General features: G+C 40.9%; 1 protein-coding gene across 2 annotated transcripts; it reads left to right on the forward strand.

The window, feature by feature from the left end:
- The first annotated feature begins 247 nt into the window (after nucleotides 1-247).
- On the forward strand, nucleotides 248-21,075 carry RAB11FIP1 (RAB11 family interacting protein 1). Of its 2 annotated transcripts, XM_060787093.2 has the most exons (6): nucleotides 248-812; nucleotides 10,297-10,751; nucleotides 11,098-11,932; nucleotides 14,652-16,514; nucleotides 18,330-18,435; nucleotides 20,774-21,075. In XM_060787093.2, exons 1-6 carry the CDS (start codon nucleotides 385-387, stop codon nucleotides 20,990-20,992), a joined length of 3,906 nt encoding a protein of 1,301 aa, XP_060643076.2. In that variant the 5' UTR covers nucleotides 248-384; the 3' UTR covers nucleotides 20,993-21,075. The 2 variants fall into 2 exon arrangements, with proteins under 2 accessions (XP_060643076.2, XP_060643077.2); XM_060787094.2 differs by lacking the exon at nucleotides 14,652-16,514 and having other exon boundaries at nucleotides 255-812.
- Nucleotides 21,076-22,933: the final 1,858 nt, after the last annotated feature.

Here is a 22,933-nt window from a genome sequence, read left to right on the forward strand (position 1 = left end):
AGAAAAGATGGGGGATGGAAGGGAAGAAGAAGAGAAGAAAGGAAGGAGAGAAAGAAGAGAAAGAGGAAAGGAAGGTTGACCACAGCAACGTGTGGCGGGTACAGATAGTGTTCAATCAAAATCTAATAAAAAAAGGAAGGTTGGGAACCACGGGGTTAGCAGATGCTGATATTTGTTTACACCCAGCATTAGCCCCGCCCCCAATGTCCACGCGGCCCCGCCCCTTCCAATGTCCCGTCAGGTGGCAACTCTCGCGAGAGCGGTCGCGTTAAAGGCTTTCCTTCTTCCGCCTTCCCTTCAGTGTTGTTTTGAGGCGACGCGATGACGGATTCTGGGCCTTAGGCCGGGCTTCCGCGTTTGAGGGGTTGGAAGGGAGCGTCCGCCATGTCTCTGCCGGGCTCGCCTTCGTCGTCCCTGGGCTCGCGGTGGGCGCCGACCCACGTCCAGGTGACGGTGCTTCAGGCGCGGGGCCTGCGTGCCAAGGCCAAAGGCGGGCAGGGCAGCGACGCCTACGCCGTGATGGCGCTGGGCAAGGAGAAGTTCGCCACCTCGGTGGCCGAGCGCTGCTCGGGCGCGCCCATCTGGCGGGAGGAGGCCACCTTCGAGCTCCCGCCGCCGCCGAGACAGCGAGGAGGAAGAAGAGGCGGCCTGGGCCTGGTCCACGACGAAGGGGACGCCGAAGGGCCGGCTCCGCTCGCCGCCCTCCACCTCACCGTCTTTCACCGCGCTCTGCTCGGCCTCGACAAGTTCCTAGGCCGCGCCGAGATCAGCCTGGCCGAGCTGCAGGCCCAAGGGGGCCGCCACGCCAAGAGGTGAGAACTTGGGCCTTCCCTCCAGCTCTTTTGGACTCGTGTTTTTGGGGCCTGGGTCTGGCCAGAACACACTACAGCAGTGGTTCTCCACCTGTGGGTCCCCAGATGTTTTGCCCTTCAACTCCCAGAAATCCTAACAGCTGGTAAACTGGCTGGGATTTCTGGGAGTTGTAGGCTAAAACACCTGGGGACCCACAGGTTGAGAACCACTGCACTACAGTGTTCCCTCACTTATCACGGGTGTTACGTTCCAAGATCACCCACAGAAAGTGAAAATCCACAAATTAGGGATGCTCCATGCAGTCATGCCGGCCACATGACCTTGGAGGTGTCTACGGACAACGCTGGCTCTTCGGCTTAGAAATGGAGATGAGCACCACACTCCAGAGTCAGACATGACTGGACTTAATGTCACCTTTACCTTTTACCTAGCTCAGTGTTTCTCAACCTAGGGGTCGCAAGGGGGTGTCAGAGGGGTCACCAAAGACCATCAGAAAACACAGTATTTTCTGATGGTCATGGGGATTCCATGTGGGAAGTTTGAGCCAATTCTATTGTTGGTGGAGTTCAGAATGTTCTTTGATTGTAATGAACTATAAATCCCAGCAACTACAACTCCCAAATGTCAAGGTCTATTTTCTCCAAACCCCACTAGTGTTTACATTTGGGTATATTGAGTATTTGTGCCAAGTTTGGTCCAGATCCATCATTGTTTGTGTCCACAGTGATCTCTGGATATAGGTGAACTACAACTCCTAAAACTCAATGTCAATGCATGCCAAGCCCTTCCAGTATTTTCTGTTGGTCACGGGAGTTCTGTGTGCCAAGTTTGATTCAATTCCATCATTGATGGAGTTCAGAAGGCTCTTGGATTGTAGGTGAACTATAAGTCCCAGCAACTACAACTCCCAAATGTCATGGTCTATTTTCCCCAAACCCCACTAGTGTTTACATTTGGGTATATTGAGAATTCATGCTAAGTTTGGTCCAGATCCATCATTGTTTGAATCCACAGTGCTTTCTGGATGTAGGGAAACTACAACTCCAAAACCAAAGGACACTTCCCACCAAACCCTTCCAGTATTTTCTGCTGGTCATGGGAGAACTGTGTGCCAAGTTTGGTTCAATTCCAACACTGGTGGAGTTCAGAATGCTCTTTGATTGTAGGTGAACTATAAATCCCAGCAACTACAACTCCCAAATGACAAAATCAAAACTTTTTGAGTGATGGTCACTTCTTGGGTTAATAGGTGTCTTGTGGCCAAATTTGGTGGCAATTTGTCCAGTGGTTTTTGAGTTATGTTAATCCCACCAATGGACATTATATTTTATTTATATAGATTTATTTTCAACATTTATATGTCGCCCTTCTCATCCCGAAGGGGACTCAGAGCGTCTTGCAAATAAAATGTTAATACATAGCACAGTATTAATATTTCATATTGCATTGTACTATAAAATTATACTGTAATATTATTAGTAATGTTACATCTAATATATAAATATAAATATACTATCATATTATTAGTAGTATTATATAGTAATACATTATAATATCAATATTTTATGTATATATATTCATAAATGCCATAAATAAATAAAGTAAATATATACAATATATTATATTATATTGTATTATATTATATTATAAGCACAGTGCAGGAGACAAGATGGAACTGGCTTTCTGACACCTCTCTTCTCTCCGATCTTAGAACAATAGTTGGTGCTGGGGGGGGGGGGGGTGCTTCCAACTGATGACACTGGAGGCAAGATGGATAACTGCCTTCCTGGCCCCTCTCTTCGCTCTGAAGAAAGGGGTCTGGCATCAGAAGATGATGTGCTTGGTGCACATCATCTTCTGAGGGGGGGGGGGGGGAGGAAGGGGCCTGGTGCTGAAAGAATGCACCGTAGTTTCTGGTTGCTTCAGAGTTAGTGTTAAAATAGACCTAGCTCATAAACCATATCATAAATTCTGTATTTATTTATTAAAACTTTGGTAATAGTATGAAAGCTGGGTCCGGAAGCTCTGAACCTTACGCTCTTTCCGCTTCGCTCCTTCGGGAGCGCTGTTTGCGCAACGCAGAACAGAACACTGATATTATAGAAGGAATGTAAGAATTCTTTAATGGTAAAACCCTAAGCATGACCCTTAACCCTAAGCCTAACCCCTAAGCCTCATTCTAACCCTCACCCTACGCCAAACCCTAAACCTTACCCTAAACTTAATCCTACTCCTCCCCTCCTTTCTATCCTTCCACCAAATTGAAGTACAGTATATTCCCGCCCTCAATGTGCCGCTCTCCCCTTCCCTTATTCACAACTGCCGTTGTAGAATGTGCATATCGCTCGGAGCTTCCAGACCCAACTATCATACTATTCACCAAAACTTTTGTATCCCAATCTTCTCTACCTCCATAGAGGTACGCAGACCAGCTAACAGCAAGTATTCATTGCTCACAAACAAACATTTAAAACATCATATAAAACAGTAAGTTAAAAATACGTAACAGATAAAAAGCATAATAAAACATTCTCCAGGATAAAAACAATGTCCAACTCAGTTGTGGTCAATACCTTAATCAATTACCGGTCTCAGCCATCACTCTGTAAATGCCTTGTTCTACAACTTCACTGGCTTCCTAAAGGTCAGGAGGGAGGGGGCTGATCTAATTTCATTCAGGAGAGAGTTCCATAGCCGGGGAGCCACCACAGAAAAGGCCCTGTCTCTCGTCCCCACTAAATGCGACTACGAAGGTGGCAGGACCAAGATCAGGGCCTCTCCAGAAGATCTTAACGCCCTTGAGGGTTCATAGGGGAGAATATGTTCAGACAGGTAAACTGTATAAATAGTATTTATACTGAAATACAGTAATAAAAATTAAGACTAACTTAACTCAATGTAATGCAGGTTGTATTATAATAACAGTTTAGTTTGAAGTATTATTTCCTTGATTTTTTTACTGTTTGCTTGAGAATTCTGGTTGCTTGAAATCCGGTTAACTGAAAACCTCTACTGTATTTAAAAGGATACTACATTGAGGAGGGGACAAGCTTATTTGCTGCTGGTCTAAAGACTAGGACACAGAGCAAATGATTCAAGTGGCAAGAAGACAAATTCCACCTAAACATTAGAGAAGTCTGGTGTTAAGAGCTGTTTCACTGTGAAATACGTTGCCTGAGAGTTTTCTGGAGGTTTTTATGACAAGGCTAAGTGGTAATCTGTCAGGAAGGCTTTGATTACATTTTCCTGCATGGGAGGGGGTTGGATTGGATAGTCCTTCAAATCTCCTCCAACTGTATAAGTCTAGGTTCGAAGCAGAAAAGGGAGAGAAGGAGAGAGCTTCCAGGGTAGCGTGACACAAAAATACCTGTGTCATGCTACCCATCTTTCCCTGCTATGGCAATTCTGGGATGTGTAGTGTGGTGAAGCATTGGAGCCCTTTGTTTGAAACGCAACTGGAGTATCCCTTGTCCAAAATGCTTGGGGACTGATGTTTTCCATATTGGAATACTTGCTTATCTGAGGAGAGCTCTTGGAGAAGAGATCCAAACATTTATGTTTCATATACATAGTATGAAGATAAATGTATGTGTGATACTTATTTGTTGCTGAAACCAAGTTTGCACACATTGAAGCATCAGGGAGCAAAGTTGCGATCGCAGCCACTCAAGTTGATGATTTTGGAAATGTGGTTAAGAGATGCTCAGCATGAGCTGTAAATCCAAGGATTTGACTGGAATGAGTTGTTCCCAGTCCTTGGTTTTTCAGATATTTTGGACTTCAGCTCCCACAATCCCACATGCCTGATAATTCTGACAAACTTATAAGAGTTGATGTACAAATCAGGCGGCGGTTCAAAGGTTGGGAAACTCTGGAATAAAACCATGGCAGTTAAAATGGAATTGTAGTGCTGTGATCACATAGAATGGAAGAGCCTTATATGTGCAAAGCAAAAGCTCACGTCGATGTGCAGACATGTTTCAGTTTAACAAAGCCTTTACAAATAAATTTGTTTTTCCAAAGTCTTTTTTTACTTCTTTTGGCCCACAAACTCTCCTTGGCCTCTATGTACAAGTGGCTTTGGCACTGAGATGGTGGAGGGCACCTGTAAAAGCACAAACTTCTGGTGCTGGGTTTCAGCAGTGTGTCCGCAGTAAACACAGCATGACAAAACCTGCATTGAGAAAGACTGGGATTCTACTTCAGTTAATCCTACTGTACCAGAATTTCCTTGCATGCAATGTGTGAGGTCGATAACAACTGGTTTGTTTTCATTGAGCATATTGCGTTTTGGATAGGGTTCTTCCCTAAACAGAGGACTAAATACCTGTTTTCAGTTATCAACTCTTCCATTTCCTAGAAAAAACAATAATTTTGATTTTTTAATCTTGTGCACTAGTTATTGTCTCTCCTTTTTGTCCTTTGTATGTGGGTTGTGGCTGTGTGCATACCTGAAGATTAGTCACCCAAGAGCATGGTGTATGATAATTGTTGTCTTACTAATTGAATCTAAATGCCATGTTTAGGTACAGTGTACCCACATGTGACCAAGTACATGTCAGAGAGTTAGATATGAGGCTATCAGCTTCATCCTTTCACATTTCACTCAGGTTTATACATTCCATCAGAAATTATAATTTAAGAGGAAAAATGTAAACAAATAGAATATGCTAAAATCAAATAAAACTGTTAGTATACTTTTATAAAATAAAAAGATCCTAACTATTACAACTATGCGCATGCAATAAGATGAGAAATACAAGGGTTATTTTTTAAGTAAGGTCCTTTGGAAGATAAGTACACAATGAAAGTTTGTTTCAAAAAAGGATGTTTATTTTCAGAAAGTACATACTTCACTCTATTTTTCGACATAGTTGCCAAGTTTGTTCAAACACTTCTCATACCTCTGAACCAATTTTAAAATACCCTCTTCATAAAAACTTGCTGCCACCAAAAGCCACCAAATAGTCTGTAATCAAAGAAGGGCGACCGGAGCAGTCCTTATCATGGACGTTGTCACGGCCATCTTTGAATTGTCGTACCCACTTACGCACTTTGCTTTCACTACAACAGTATCACCGTACACTTCACAAATCTGTTGATGAATTTCTGCAGCAGGCAGGTTCCTTACTGACAAAAACCGTATCACTGAGCGAACCTCACATGCGGAGGGGGAGTTGATAGTCCTAAACATTTTTAAAGCACAGAACAGAACTGTACAGGTTACCTACGGAGTGGAAACTAAGCACAGTTGTTCCCGAGGCATGCCGGTACACAACGCACGCGCTCGTTGCGGTATGCGCATGAACTACTAGTGTCTACAACAAAACGGACCTTACTTTAAAAATACCCCTCATAGTTTAGCTTTTACAAATGTCATTCTGTAGTCAATCCAAATAATGATTATTAAAATGAAGACACCAACATTTTAAAATGATAAGTACCAGTTGCAGATGAAAGTGAGGAGAGGATCAGAAAAAAAGAATAAGATAAAGAAAAAAACAAGATTCAATTAGTAATTTTAATGCTAGCATAGGGGAAGGAATATGAAATATTTGAGGCAAATGTGTGTTGTAGTTTGGTATGAAATAACTTTTGCATAGTTATTTATTTCCCCAGATTATTCACACCCCATGATCCAAGATGTTGTAGAACATTTTAAAAACAATACAGTTTAAAAAACTGTTAGTATAAAAGTTAAAACTATTCTTAAAATACCAGTTAAAAACAGTAATTAAAAAACTTAAACTGTACTGCCTCCCTAAAAGCATTATCAACCATGTGCACTAAAAACCAAAAGCTTCCGTAAATAGAGTTCATCAGTCTGTAACACTTGGTGGAAAGATAGCAGGAAAGTTATATTACCACAGAAACTTGTCTCTGGTCCGGTGCCTGTCTAGACCATTTGAGAGATAGAGTGAGGAGTGAACAAAGTATATTGTTACAGATGACTATATGAGGCGAAAGAAATGGAAAAACATCATGGCTGGAATATTAGCAGTACAGATGTATGGCAATACCTATTTTGAATGGCCACAAAAGACAGTTCCTATTATCCTCATATTGCAATGAAGGGCCCAGTAAATCCACTTATGGTCCTCATGCCACAGTGACCGTAGGGATTCCAGGTATGTTGTTTAGCAGCATATTTATACTTTCAAGTGAACTATCAGGACATTGTCATCCCTGCTGTTTGAAGACTTCCGCATCTAAAGACTGATTCGACTAAGTGTAAATAGAAATAAGTGTTATCCCAGTCATTGCTTCTCTATATCTGTTTTAGCAGATATTTTAAATGTATGTCGCACACCATATGAAACTGAAGTTCTACATCAGTATGCATTCTTGTTCGTTATGTACTAAGTAAAATGTCACTAAGCAAGAAAAAAAAGCATGAGCCTTCATTTGGCTCTTAAACTGAGCTCATACCCTCGTTTTTCAGTGTAAGTCATCATTTATGATGAGATCATTATTTATAAAAGACACTCCTTTATAAGTGTGTATCAAAGTACAAAAATTGCAGCTTTATGATACAGGAAGCTTGAAATATTTAACAATACAAGTCCAGCAAGCTTAACAAGTTTTGCCTTGTGAGATCATATGGTTTACACAGCAATTATATGTATGTGAAGTATGTTTGAAATTGATATTTCAAACATACTTCATATTTCAAAAGTCGTCTTCGTAATTCTTATCAGGATGAACAGCAAGGTTCAGATTCAAAGTTCCCAACTTATTTTACAAGTGAAAATTAAGGACAGAGTCCAGTGGTGTATTTCCAGTGGCAGAACCCATGGGATTTAGAAGAATTCTCTTTTTTCCCAGTTTAGCCCCTCTCTGTGTTCCCAAAACTGACTCAAGGACTGGGAGAACCTACAGAACTGGTTTTGGGTGGCAAGAAAGGCTACAGTACGGAAGAGCAGGAAGAAAATAGAGACCTTTGCAAAGGAGTAGTTCAGTCCAGAGCATACAAGTTTTAATTGATCAGAGGAATTTAAGAGAGACCAAATTACAAATATTTGACTAGACTGCCAGATAAAAACTTGCAGTCTAACTGGTTTCTGTGTTCTCCTCAAAAGCTGTCCGTATCTGGAATTTCAAATTTGTCATTGAGTATAAAGGATTGTGTGACAATGCAGATTTATAAACAAGACATGCTTCATTTCACAGATGTAAAGGGGTGATTTCTCATATTGTCTTTTTAAGTATAATGTTATAGTACAATGTAATATATAATATTAATATTGTGCTATGGTAATAATATAATATATTGTATTTACTTGTTACTTGTAAACCGCTCTGAGTCCCCTTCAGGGTGAGAAGGGCGGCATTTACTAGGGGTATTTTTTAAGTAAGGTCCGTTTGAACATAAGTACACAATGAAAGTTTATTTCAAAAAAGTAAATTTATTTTCAGAAAGTACATACTTCACTCTATTTTTCGACATAGTTGTCAAGTTTGTTCAAACACTTATCATACCTCTGAATGAATTTTAAAATACCCTCTTCATAAAAACTTGCCACCTGCTCCAATAACCAAGAGTTCACTCAAATCTTTGGTTTTTGTGGTTCTCTGTTAGGAGTTTCGGGACCCAACGGGAGCACAGTTTCCTAAACTTTAGGTGTTCAGAAACAATGTTGTAAAGCACTGATCTTGACACGTCAGGAAATTCGTTTGAGAGACCTGTTATTGTGAAGCGCCTGTTCTCACGAATCCTCGCATCAACTGAAGCCACCAAATCATCTGTGATCAAAGAAGGGCGACCGGAGCGGTCCTCATCATGGACATTGTCACGGCCATCTTTGAATTGTCGTACCCACTTACACACTTTGCTTTCACTCATAACAGTATCACCGTACACTTCACAAATCTGTCAATGAATTTCTGCAGCAGGCAGGTTCCTTGCTGACAAAAACCGTATCACTGAGCGAACCTCACATGCGGAGGGTGAGTTGAGAGTCTTAAACATTTTTAAAGAACAGAACAGAACTGTACAGGTTAGCTACAGAGTGGAAACTGAGCACAGTTGTTCCCGAGGCATGTCGGTACACGACGCACGCGCTCGTTGCTGTATGCGCGCGAACTACTAGTGTCTACAACAAAACGGACCTTACTTTAAAAAATACCCCTCATAAATGTCGTAAATTAATAAATAAAGACACATTTTGTTAGCTACAGAGAATATTTACAGAATGAGGAAGTTCTTAACTGTAGAGTATCCCACCGTGATGCATTCCACAATTGGTTTTGTCATCTTCTTTGTTCTTAGAAAGCATTTGGGGAAATCATAGCTTGTAAGTTGAGAGAGAACCACTTTCTTGTTTCTGATTCCTCTTGCTCTGCCATTCTACTCCTTTGTTTCCTTTCCTTGTCTGATGCGTAAACTGTCTGACATGCAGCATTTTGATAATATTATGGCAGTTCCTCTTATTTTGCAGAGAAAATGCTTGTTTCTGCTCTAAAATCTTTTCTGGTAATGACTTTCTCTTTTTCTCTCTTTCTAGTTCTGCTTTATGCTCTCCTGTTTCGAACTCCATTCAAGACTATCCTACAGGCCTTCACTTGGTTCTTATTGTGGCTATAAGGGAGCAAAAAGGTTAAATGAAGGTGACTTGCATTTTAGGCTTCAGCTCAGAAATAGCCTGTTTGCTCTCTAATTCTTTGATGCTATGTATGATCCTATGCAGTTGCCTTAAGTTTATAATCCTATGTGGAGAAGTGATTTTTGACTGTAGGAGTGCCCTTGTCATGTTCATAGGAAAGCTTAAATAGGATTTATAAGTTCAAGAGTACTTGGAGAGTGTACATTTCCCTCCCCTCCAAATGCATCTATATTGCAAGCAAAGCATTTCATACTAATTCGTCCAGCTTGTCCGGCTGTATATTGATGAATGGTTCTTTCGTTAAGATGCCCACAAATTTGTTGGCAGATATGTTCCATATATCTAACTGATTTCATCTGTATAATACAATCACATTTTAGGGGGAAACTTTTAAATGATTGCCTCTTTTTTTGTATATCTCTGTGAATACTCATTTGAATGTGTGACCATTTTTTTCCTAAAACATCTTGGGAGAATGTTTAGCATACCAACAGTAGGATTATTTTTTCTTCTGACACATGTGCAGATCCTCAATTCCTAGGATTTTTAGCATTTTATAAATTTTTCTCTTTGCAAAGTGTTTCTGAGAATCACATAGTAAAATATAGGAATAAATGGCAATGCAGAAGCACTACTTCATGGTTAACCAGACAGCTTTGATTCTTTTCCTTTTATGTTTATTTACAGTGCATTTGGCAATGATTTTCCTTTTGTTTTGTCAAATACAATTCAAATCAGTCTGCACCATCTGTCTGTTAATTTACTAAAATAGACAACTAATTTTTCTTAAACTAAACAGATGATTTTATTGAAGTCAGTTTCCTAAAGTGGTATTACCTAGTGGTAATTTGAATTCCTACTTGTTTATTTACTTATCCAGCTGGTACAAGCTTCACTCCAAACCAGGAAAGAAGGAAAAAGAGCGGGGTGAGATTGAAGTGGATATCCAATTCATGAGGAGCAACATGACAGCCAGCATGTTTGATCTCTCCATGAAGGACAAGTCCCGGAATCCATTTGGCAAGCTGAAAGACAAACTGAAGGGGAAGCGTGGCAACGGACTACCGGACACAGCTTCAGCCATTATTCCTAGCATTAGTCACTCTCCAGCCGACAGTGAGGAAGAATCAAATGAGAAAGAGAAGAAAAAATCAAAGTTCAAGACACTATTCTCCAAGCCGGGCTTGCAGAAGAACAATCTCTCCCAGTCTATGTCTGTGCTCCCCAGTCTTCAGCCAGTGTCAGAAAAAGTTGTACTTAGACCCAGTGACTTCCAGTCCAAGTGGGATGATGATGATGACGACGACGACAAAACTTTGACCCCAGTTTCAGACAGTAAGTATTTTCTCTTGGTAAGAGAAAAATTATTCCTTAAAATCTTCATGATTTTTAAATTATTTATTGAAATGTTGTATAGCAAAAGGTATTTTTATTTTTTGTATTGACATTTTCTCTTTATAAGCTCCATATATATCGAGGCACTATGTCAGGAATTGTCATGAGTGTAATAATTGTCACTAGAAACAAACAAGTCTGTGTAACATAGCACAGATGTTAGCAACCATATGAATGGTTGCTAATATCCCTAAGTTGGTTTAGACAGGAATTTTTGGGATCATTGGGACCTGTGCTTTCATAATTCTGGTACTGATTTCATTCTAATTTCATTCTATCTTTTCAGAACCTTCTAGAACTGAAGCTAATATTTTTTATCCCCCATCTGAAACATCTCACAAGAGAACAGGGAGTGGAGATAATAAGCAATTAAACCAGACAGCTGGTAGCAACACCAAAAAAGATTCCCATTCTCTGTTTGGTGGCCTGAAATCCAAAACTGATCCAGCTTCCCGGTCCAATGTATGTATCAATGGCAGCCATGTTTACATGGAAACTAAAAGTGACACTCTCCCAAAAGACAGCACTCCATCTTCCCCTTCCTCTCAAGCGTTTCAGCGGAAACGTCTCTTTCTCTCTCAGGAGAATTTGGCTTCTGAAGTCACTAAGGAACCTGAAGCTACTGGAAGATTGCCCCCTGAGAAGGTTCCACCTGGATCTTCCTCACTGGAATCATTTAAAGCCATGACTCTGCCATCATACAAACTGCTCAGTGGTGGGGATTTGCTTGAAAGCCACACTCCCACTCCAGTTATCTCAGACACTCCAAAAGAAACCAAAGAGAACAAAAAACCGGAGAATAAGAAACCCGGCTTGCTGTCTCTGGTGACAGGAAAAAAGGAAACTAAAATCACCGAAGAGGGGGACGAGAGTTCCGATAACTCTCTAAAGGCGAAGGGAGCAAAACATAATGAGAAGGAACTGCCAAAGAAAGAGACAAATCCTTTTGAAGTCCCTGTGGATCGCAAAAAAGGACATGGCCCAGAGAAGGGCAGTGGCACAGGTGTCCCAAATACAAAGGCATCTCTGAACCCTTTTAATGAAAGTGTTGTGGAAGAGGAGCAACCAGAGAAAAGTTCAGTTGCTGTGAAACCATCTCAGACCAAGCAAGTCAAGCCCAGGTTAGTTTTGACACACAAGTTCAGATTTGATCAGAAATTACTATTTCTATGGTCTCCTATTATGGGCCATGCTGTTAGCTGATGCAGGCCAGTGGTTCTCAATCTGTAGGTTCCCAGGTGTTTTGGCCTACCACTCCCAGAAATCCCAGTCAGTTTACCAGCTGTTAGGATTTCTGGGAGTTGAAGACCAAAACATCTGGAGACCCACAGGTTGAGAACCACTGTCATAGGCCAACACAACTTGGGGTGGGGAGAAGTTACCCACCACTACTTTAGCCTTTGTTGCCCATTCCCTTTCACTGTGTATGCGATCATTAGAAAATAATCATTTGTTTGAGAATGACCTATTGGTAACACTTCCCTAAGATGAGAGAGAAATGGTAACATTCTGGGTGCGGCATCCTGTAGTATGCGTGGCCTCTTTTTTAAAGGAGGGAAAGGGAGCGGGTCTCTCCTCCCCACAGAATGGAACCTTGTCTGATGAATTTGTTCCGCAGCTGGCCAAACCCATCCTTTTTTCTTTCCACCACAGGGAAAGTCATGGAAAGAAAAAACATGCAGCAGTCTATTGTTTCCCATCCTAGTTAAGTGTAGCTGAAAACAATCTTGCTCTTTTTGTGCTAAGATGAAAGGGAGGTCTAGAAGACCGAGGGACCTATATTTATAGTAATTTGCTGGCCCCAAAATTATGTTAGCAGTTGCTCTCTTTTTGGGGTTGTGGATCTGATAGAATCATGAATGTGCATTATAGGTTTGTCAACATATAATGGTCATTGTTTACGAACTGAGGTTCTTTAGTTCTTTCCAAGCTTAAGGACTTTTTCCTCCAGTTTGGGAAATACAAACTTCCACTAATGCTGTATGGTGACAAAGCAGGGGATATTAATAGCAGTAACAGCCTCTTTCTACCAGAGTTGGAGAACAATGTTCTAAGAGCAAAGGCAATAGTAATGTGTAGGAATGCCCTAGGTCAGTGGTTCTCAAACTGTGGGTCCCCAGATGTTTTGGCCTTCAACTCCCAGAAATCCTAACAGTTGGTAAACTGGCTGGGAATTCTGAGAGTTGAAGGCCAAAATACCTGGGGGGACACAGGCTGAGACCCACTGGTGAATAAAGTTGGGACAGGTCATGATAATTATCTAGACAAGGGGTCCTCAAACTTTTAAACCTATGGAACCGTTTTTGAAGGAAACGCTTTCCGTGGAGCCCCAAGAAACTTTTGGACATAGGGGCCGCATTGCATTTTAAAATTTGATAGATAGGCAGGGCCAGTGGCAGATGGATGGAGAATGTTTGCGCGAACTAATTGAAAAAAATTCCTATGCACGCTGCACATTTTGTTTGTAGTACAAAAGAGAAAGGAGAAATGGAGGAAAGAAAGAGGAGGGAGGAAAGGAATCAAAAAAAGAAGGAAGCAAGTTAGGAAAGAAGGAAGGCAAAGAAGGGAAGGGAGGGGAAAGGAGGGAAGAAAGAAAAGGGGAAGGAAGAAAGAAAGGCTGGAATAAGAAGGGGAGGGAAGGCAAGCAGGTACCCTGAGGTCTCAGTCACAAACCACATTCACCTTTTGTCAGCTGTGCCACGGACAAGGAGGACCAAGGGGCTGTGGCTGGCTGGCCACACCACTCCCAATGCCTCCTCCTTCGTAGCCACTCCTCCCTATGCACTTTAGAAACCTCGTAGGCTGTGCTGCCTAGGAAGCACAAAGCATTGCCAGCAGCGCACCCTATGAGGCCTCCCTAGCGCCACTGGTGCTTTGGAGACCTGGTAGGCCACGCTGCCAGCAGCGCTGATGAGTGCCTTTTGCTTCTTCTCTGTGACCAGGCTCTCAGATGGTGGTGCCTTGGAGGTCTGGTAGGCTGCTTTGCCTAATAAGGACTCCATGGAGCACAGTTTGAGAACCACTGATCTAGCCTATCTCCCATTACTTGAAGAAGGGATCTTCGGTGTTCATATGTGTCAGTTGATGTTTAAATAATTAAATTTCAACATACATATTTGTAATACTATAGTGACTTGCTTTATTATTTATGTGCATAACTGATTGTTTATAAAAACGCCTAGGCGTTGTAACATAACTCATTTCCGTTCTTTATAGTCTTAACATTTGTCATGATTGAAATACAGGAGTGATGGGTTTTTTGTTTCTATTTAATGCCTCAAATGACTAAGTTTTTGTATCCTTCTGCTGTATAAAATATTTTTTGCTATGGCTTGGGAAATACATTGTTTAAAAGCAGTAAACAGCAGAAGAAATTTATTGTTATCTATAGCCTTTGTATCCTCAACGAGATACATTTTGAGTTTGCCACTAATAAACAGTAAGGCTCCTTTGTCTGCAGATTCATTTTCCATGGTTTCATTGGAAATATAGGACTTTGGTTCTGCCCATGGTTTCAGGCATCCAAGAGTGGGAGAGGTTCTGGTAACATATCTCCTGCAGATGAGGGGGTCTTTCTGCAATATGTTATTTTAACTGGGATTTAAAGTATGTGTTTAATTGAATCTAGACCTTCTATGATTGCTTTCCCTCTTAAGAATTAGCTTTAGTTAAAACACATGCACATAGAGATATGTTTGTTAGTTTATTATGGCATCCTTATGTGTACGAAGTACATTTCTAAAATGAACCAGGCATAATAAACTTGTCTCCAGAATGTTTCTGCCTGTCTCATGTTGCATCTGCAACTGACATGCAGGTTTCATTTTGTCCCTTTTACAGACTGGGCGTGTCTTCAGAGGATGAAACCAAAGCCACTTTCTCTCTCCCTGTCTCTCCGTCTGCTTCTTCTTCATTCTATCCTTCTTATAGATCTCATAGTGAGAACAACCCTTTTACCTTTAAAGAGGAAGCTGAGCAGAAAAGTCAGGCTTCTGAAAGATTTGCTAATTTACAGCATCGCAGTAATCCTTTCTCTCCAACATGGGAAGAACAATCCAAACAACAAGACTCAGATTCGTCTGCAGTGACGTCTCTGCACCATATTTCTCCTGTTTCTGGGAAGGAAAACAACCCCTTTTCTCCTCATTGGGGACTAGAATCCCAGGCAGAGGGGCCTGAAAATGTTGCTAAACCCTCGTTGGATTTCCAACATCCTCCTGTAACTCCTGTTATTGAAACACAACCTTTTTCTTCTCAACCTTCTAATGTAAATGACTCTTTTGTATCTGAAGAGGGGAAAGACTCTGAAATTTTAGAGAGTGCTTCTACTTCTTTTGCTTCTACCTCTCTAGCTCCAAAGCTTTCTGATTCCTTGATCATTCATGTTGTGCCTTCAGAGAAGTCTCAGACTAAAGGTGTGAGTAATCAAACAGATCCTGAATCTGTCTCTAACTCTGCAAGTTCTTATGATCAAGTTGAAATGATAACGAATCGAGCTGATGAGAATGTACACATAGTGCCTCCATTTGAAGAAAACAATGGAAGAATGAAGAAGTCGGTGACCTTTGTCCTCAGTGAGCCAAAAGATAATGATGTCGAGAGTAGTGGTGATGAAGACGTTTTGGGCGAAGATCAAGTTGAGATGTGGTCTGATGATGAAAATGATGTTCTAAAATCTGCTGAAAGGGACCAAAGACAAAAACTTGAACTGGACATAGAGCCTAGCTCTGCTTCCGTGTCCTGTGATGCTCCTAACAACAAGAATGCTCCCAAAGATGAAGCTACATCAGATTCCTTACTTGATGTTGAGCCACCAGTCCCAGTTCCAAGGGTCCGTGTGCCTTTGCCAAAGGAAGTAACTACATCTAGTAGCAGTTCTCGCCCTGCGCCTCCAAAGCCAGCACCAAGAAGTGCTCCAAAACAAATAAATGCATCGCCTCCTCAAACCAGTGTTTCAGGAGCAGGTGATGTGCCTGTTTTTAAAGAATTATCTTCAAATAATTCAGTCTCCAGTGGAAAGTTAGCCAATACTAGTTCTATAACAACTTCAGACTCAACAGGAGATGTTAGCAATATAGATCATTCTGGAAGCGTTAGTAATCAACCCAACCATGTAATAAGCACACAAACTTGTATTGCAGTTACCGGAGAGCTGAATTTAAAATGCTCTGCCCTTCCTGTTATTCCCGAAGTAGGATCAGATGATGAACAGCTGAATGATGATCACAAGAGCACTGACAAAACGGGAGCTTGTGGAGATTTGCCAAGGAGTGGAAATGATTTCAGAGAGAAAAAGCCGGCATCAGTTCGAAAAGCTACTGATGAGAAGCAAACTCCGTCTGTTCTAGTGAAAGAGAATAGATCTGAGAGTTCTTTAAAGCCTGAAGACTTACCAGCCAGTCCTTCAGCAGTAATACAGAGTTCAAGGGGATTGGAGGAGAAGGATAGCAAAATTGTTAAGGAAAAAAGTCAAAATGATTGTCCTTTCTCTGATAAGGCTGTTCCTCTTTCTAATTCTTCTTTCCATTCTGATGGTCTTGGCTGTAATAATGCAGAACCTCTGAAAACAGCTACGACAGAAGGCTTGGATGCCAAAGTGGAGGTCTCTGGCCAGAAGAAGCTGCTTCAGGCATGGGTTTCACCCTCTGAAACACATCCCATTCAAACGCCTCAGAGTGGTGGATCATATCCTCCTAAGCTCAGGTGAGAAGAACTGGGGTGCTAACAAAGTGTCACACGTAACTCTGATTACCTTCCACCCTATATCTTAAAATATAGTATGAGGTTGGGTGACACAAAATTTACCTTGCCTGTTAATTTGGAGCAACTTCCTAAAGAGATCCAGTGTGATTGGATTTTGAGTCCTTACTAAGCCATGAAATTAGTAAATGAGTAGCCTTGGGCAAGTCATACTTCTCAGCTTGACCATGCCTTGTATAACTTTCTCAGAATCGCAGTGGATCAGTAGATTCAAAGAAAATTTTATTTTATAAAATAATCAGATTTAATTTTAACAGTGACAAATATCACAATCTATATAAATAAAAATGTAATGTTCGTTTGTGGGATTAACATAACTCAAAAACTACTGGACGAATTGACACCAAATTTGGACACAAGACACCTATCGGGCCAACGAGTGACCCTCACGCCTAAAAACACTGAAAAACACAACAAAAGAGACATAAAAAGCCAAAAAACAAAACAAGAAAAACATTACAGCACATGTGCAAAACCACATATATATATACGCCACACATATATAAATAATAAATAATATGAAATTGACTGGAATGATAATACAGCTATTAAACCTGTTTTTTACTGTTTTAATTAATGTTTTAATTGTTATTATATTGCTCTGCTATATGTAGTGACATCGAATTGCTGCCAAATGTAAGCTGTCCTGAGTCCCCCTTCGGGGGTTGAGAAGGAACGGGATACAGATACCGGAAATAAATAAATATACACACATATACACAGACTGGGCCACAGCAACACGTTGTGCAGGGGACAGCTAGTAGTGTATAAAAAGGTTCAAGTACGTTCTGAGTACTTTTCTTATTTTCTCAGTTTAATCATATTAAAATTTGATTTCATGGCTTTTCCATCACAGTAAGTAGCAACAGACAGATACATATTTAACTTGTTCTCAGTAACAAAGCTTGAATGTAGTAGCATTCCTTGTGGTCCAAATTTGTTTTGAACCTCTGAAAATGCTAGCCACAGATGCAGGGAAAAGGTCAGGAGAGAATGCTACTGGAACATGGCCATACAGCCTGAAAAACCCTCAGCAACCCTGTGGTTTTGGCCCTGAAAGTCTTTGACAACACATTTTTTGATTTGATCCGAACTATTACTTTAAACAGCCCCCCCTGGTGACGCAGTGGGTTAAACTGCTGAACTTGCTGAATGCAAGGTTGGTGATTCAAATCCAGGGAGTGGGGTGAGCTCCTGCTGTCAGGCCCAGCTTCTGCAGCCTAGCAGTTGGAAAACATGGAAATGTGAATAGATCAGTAGGTACTGCCTTGGTGGGAAGGTAACAGTGCTCCATGCAGTCATGCTGGCCACATGATTTTGGAGGTGTCCACTGACCACGCTGGCTCTTCGGCTTAGAAATGGAGATGAGCACCACCCCCCAGAGTCAGACACAACTAGACTTAGTGTCAGGGAAACCTCTACCTTTACTATTACTGTAAGCAGATACTGGAGTAAATGCATGCATTTTCCAAATTTTGAATTTAACATTCACTTAAGAACTATAGCTGAATTCAAATTTAGTCTGTGTTATAGGTCCTACACTGGGTAAACAACAGTCCCTGCTTTGAAAAAATACATATAAGATGAGAATATTATTTTAATAACTTGGCTCAAATAAACAAACAAAAAACAAAGCAAGTTTTCATTTGTGCACATGGCCTCAAGCAGAACCTCAAACCAAATTGTACAAAAGTGTTCAGTCATTCTGCTTTAAGGTGTTGCGATGGTGTTGCTTAAATTAAATCGTCTCTCTTTCAGACTTCAGCCTGTAAAGCCAATGAATACTACACCGAGCAAACCACCAGCAAAAACGTCAAACATAGCTACTAAGATTATGGATAACCGGAATGAAGCTAATCTAAAGGTATATGATCTAATATTTTAAAATTGAATTTGGTATTCTAAGACTTTAGCTACCTTTCTGGTAATTTAAGCAGATGAGATTGTCTAGTAAAACAGTGGCTTCCTAAAATTATTATATAAAACTAATTTAGAGAAAATCTATTTGTTGTGTTAGATAAAAGAGGAGAGAGAGATTTATTTGGAGACAGAAGTATACCTTAGTTCAGTGTTTCCTTGCAGATCTTTCTGATAAGGAAAGAGCTATTATAAGTTATTTTTAACAGGAAGGTAAAATATACATACATAAGTGGAAGTTGTGATTAAGATTTTATGATTAATGGTTTTATTGGGGGGGGTTCATGTCAGGAGCGACTTGAGAAACTGCAAGTCGCTTCTGGTATGAGAGAATTGGCCGTCTGCAAGGACATTGCCCAGGGGTCGCCTGGATGTTTTATCATCCTGTGGGAGACTTTGCTTATGTCCCCACATGAGAAGCTGGAGCTGACAGGTGGGAGCTCACACTGCTCCCCATATTCAAACCACTGACTTTTTGGTCAGCAGTCCTGCCAGCACAAGGGCTTAACCCATTGTGCCACTGGGAGCTCCTATTGCTAAATGATATATTGGATATTTGGCTATAGAACTTGAACAGTGTATTGACTAAAAACTGCTGCAGTTGTTTATATTTATATTTATCTGTAAAGGTAGCCTTGTCAACTGTTTTTCCTCCAGTGTTTGCCACTTGGCACAAAAGGTCAGAGATGGTCACACACTTATTGGCATATTTATATCTATGGCATACTGTAAAGATGGTACCGGGACTGTGGCGCAGCTGGCTGGGAGTCGGCTGCATTAAGATCACTACTGACCGAAAGGTCATGAGAGCAGGGAGGCAAATTTAACTAATTCTGCCTATATCATCAGTTGGGAGGCCCCTCCCCCCTCTGGCACCAATGGCTGCTCTGGCCAGAGCGAAGACAGAGGGGAGCAGAAGATGTTTCCATCTTGTCTTTACTAATAATATAATATAGTATATTGTATAGACACAGGGCCATAGCCAGAAAAAAAATTCGGGGAGGGTTGACAATTTGGGGGGGGGGGTGAAAATTTTGGGGAGGGTTGACAATTTCGGGGGGGGGGGTTTGAAACCTGCCTCCTAGCTCACGCTGAAGCATAGAGCACAGCAGGGGGCAGAACAACCTTCAGTAGCCTGCAGCTCCACCCCTGTCAACCACCTCCACCAAGTCTGGCCTCCTTAATGTGACCACTCAACACTCCCCCCCCCCCCAACTTGGTTGCTTCGCTACATCAGCTATTGCTGCAAGTAATGACAGTGTGAATAAATTGTCAATATTTGCTTGAGATAGTGCTTACAGTTCTGGAGGGACTCTTAATTTTTTTGCATCTCATAGACTTAGCATGGGGATTTGGTTAACCAGCTAAAATTCATGAGTAAACCAGGTTTTTAAAAAAAATCTGAAACATTTCGGGGGGGGGGGGGGGTTTGAACCCCCAAAACCACCCCCTCGCTACAGGCCTGTATATACATATAATATTTATAATATTATAATGTAATACAATATAATACTAGTAATAATAATACAATATTATAATTATTATTATATATTTACATTACATGTAATACTAATAATATTAGAATATAATTGTATAGTGCAATATAGTAATATATAATACTGATATTGTACTATGCTAATAATATAATATATTATAATTATAATATAATATATTGTATGAAAATATATATTGTAAGCTGAGTTCCCTTCGGGGTGAGAAGGGCGGCATATAAATGCCGTAAACAAATAAATAAATACATAATTTGCGAGGCCATAAAAATCTCCAAGCATGCAAAGAATGAGGAAGTACTTCATCAGTGTCACAAATGGTCGGTGAAAGAACAGCTCCCCTGGTGGCCAGAGTACCCTCAAGAGAAAGCTGGAATGTTAAATTGCTTCTGTGTCTGTCTATATATGTTGTGTGTCTATGGCATTGAATGTTTGCCATGTATATGTACATTGTAATCAGCCCTGAGTCCCTTGTGGGGTGAGAAGGGCGGAATATAAATTGTGTAAATAAATAAAGATGGCCTTATTAGCTGTTTTCCCACTAGTGTTTGCCACTTGGCACAGAAGGTCACAGAATGGCCCATAAACATACTTACTAGCAGATACTGAATTTACTGGTTTTGTTAATATATAATAAGTTTCAGCAGTTGTTTAGGATTGTGTCTTCGGGCAAACACAATTCCAGGGATTCTTCAGTAAGCCCTGAAACCAACACCCGTCCTTGGGATACCTCTGTGTCTCAAATGACTAACCTTTTCTCATTCTTCCTTCCTGAAGAAGTATGACTCTTCCGATCCCGCCTATGCTTATGCTCAGTTAACGCATGATGAGCTGATCCAGCTGGTTTTGAAGCAGAAGGAGTTGATTACCAAGCGAGATCTCCAAGTACGGGAATTGGAAAACTACATAGATGACTTGCTTGTCAAAGTCATGGAAGAAACACCTAACATTCTTCGGGTTCAAGCGTTCACAAACAAGAAAGCTGGAAAGATCTGAAATGGCCGTACTTACCGGTCGGAGGATTTTTGTTTGCTCCAGGGAGAATGTGTTCTTCAAATAATGATTGCTTGTACCAAAAATCGGGTTGTCTGTCTCTTAAGTTAATGACTAGCTTTATTTCGGAGACTGGTTAATATATTCTTGTAGTCCAAAGTGACCTTTAATATCACACAAACAAAAACAGCCTCATACGTTTCAGTACACCGTTTATATATTTTGCTGCTCTCTCAAGGTTAAAGGCCTTCGATTATAGTACTTTGGAAGGAGGTGTGAGCCAGTTTTTCGCTGTGAATTGGGACATTTTAATCGTCTTCTCTTTTAAAGTGTAGTTTTCAAACCCAAGCATTTGACTTGCGGTCCTTCCACACAGCCCAGAATATCAAGGCAGAAAAATCCCACATTATCTGAGTGTGGAATCAAAGCAGATATTGTAGGAATTTTCTGCCTTGATATTCTGGGCTGTGTGGCTTCTTTTAAAGGGTATTTTAAGTATTGGGTTATACTATAAGTGTTCCTATTCTAATTAAGATGTTGGACAAACTGATATCATCACAAAGTGCCTTGTTCTGATGGGAGTTTTGAGAAAATAAGGAACCAGGGTGCCCTTAAAGCAACAGAAGTCATTTGACTTTTTGCTGCACTACTTCAGTGATTTGTTCAAAGCATAGCTGTGCTGTTACGTTCTATGTTCCAGTTAGTTCAGTGGTTTCCCCTGCTCTTCACCAGCTCTACAGTCGTTCTGATATGGGGATGTGTGCTTTGGCTGCTGCAAAGGGAAGAAGGAAATATTAGCGTTTGCACAAGGCTTAGGCTAACTTAGACTTGTATCTACTATTAGACCATGCATGGGCAAACTTGGGCCCTCCCTCCAGGTGTTTTGGACTTCTACAATTCCTAACAGCTTCAGGCCCTTTCTTTTTCCCCCTCAGCCGCTTAAGCGGCTGAGGGGGAAAAAGAAGGGGCCTGAAGCTGTTAGGAATTGTAGAAGTCCAAAACACCTGGAAGGAGGGCCCAAGTTTGCCCATGCCTGTATTGGACATAAGGTATGTTCAGTATTTAGTAATCTGGCTATAGTTGTTTCAGATTCCTTGGCTGCTTTCTTTCCTAAACTATAATTATCTGAGGAATGGAGTTCTGAGTATGTTATTTTCATTTTTTTTGTATTCAGTTGAATTCTCTTGATTCAGGAGAGCTTCCATATGTGCCTTCGATCTGCATTTATTTCATCCAAGGCCCAAATAATAAATTTAATCACGGCTTGGAACATAATAGTATGTTGGTATCCTTGTATTTCTCTGTTGAAGGTTCCTAGCAGTTTTGCTCCTCTAGTTAAACTGGGGACAACTCTTCATAGTTATGAAAAAGGAAAAGTTCAGTTCTGCTGTGGTTGCTATAAAATGTAACTGATCTACAGCTCTATTATGCTTATAACTAATGCCATTATGCAAACTAAATATTAAACTGGAGAGTCATCGTTTAAAAGATGTATAAAACAGATTGGAGTTTGTATTGTTGAAGGGTTTCATGGTCGGAATCACTGGGTTGTTGTGAGTTTTCCGGGCTCTATAGCCATGTTTCAGAAGCATTCTCTCCCGATGTTTCACCCATATCTATGGCAGGCAACCTCAGAGGTTGTGAGGTCTGTTGGAAATGAGGCGAGTGAGGTTTATTTTTCTGTGGAATGTCAATATGTCTTCTTGAGGCAAGACAGGAGTTCTTTTCCCCACCCAGGACATTCCACAGATATATAAACTTCACTTGCCTAGTTTCCAACAGACCCCACAAGTTCTAAGGATGCCTGCCATAGATGCAGGTGAAACGTCAGGAGAGAATGCTTCTGAAACATGGCCATACAGCCTGGAAACCTCACAACAACCCAGACTGGAATTTCTTCCTGTCCTGGTTTATTAAAAAAATATATGTGTTACGATGTATTCC

This window comes from Anolis sagrei, chromosome 7 (assembly GCF_037176765.1).
Source record: "Anolis sagrei isolate rAnoSag1 chromosome 7, rAnoSag1.mat, whole genome shotgun sequence".
Taxonomy (NCBI): Eukaryota; Metazoa; Chordata; class Lepidosauria; order Squamata; family Dactyloidae; genus Anolis; species Anolis sagrei.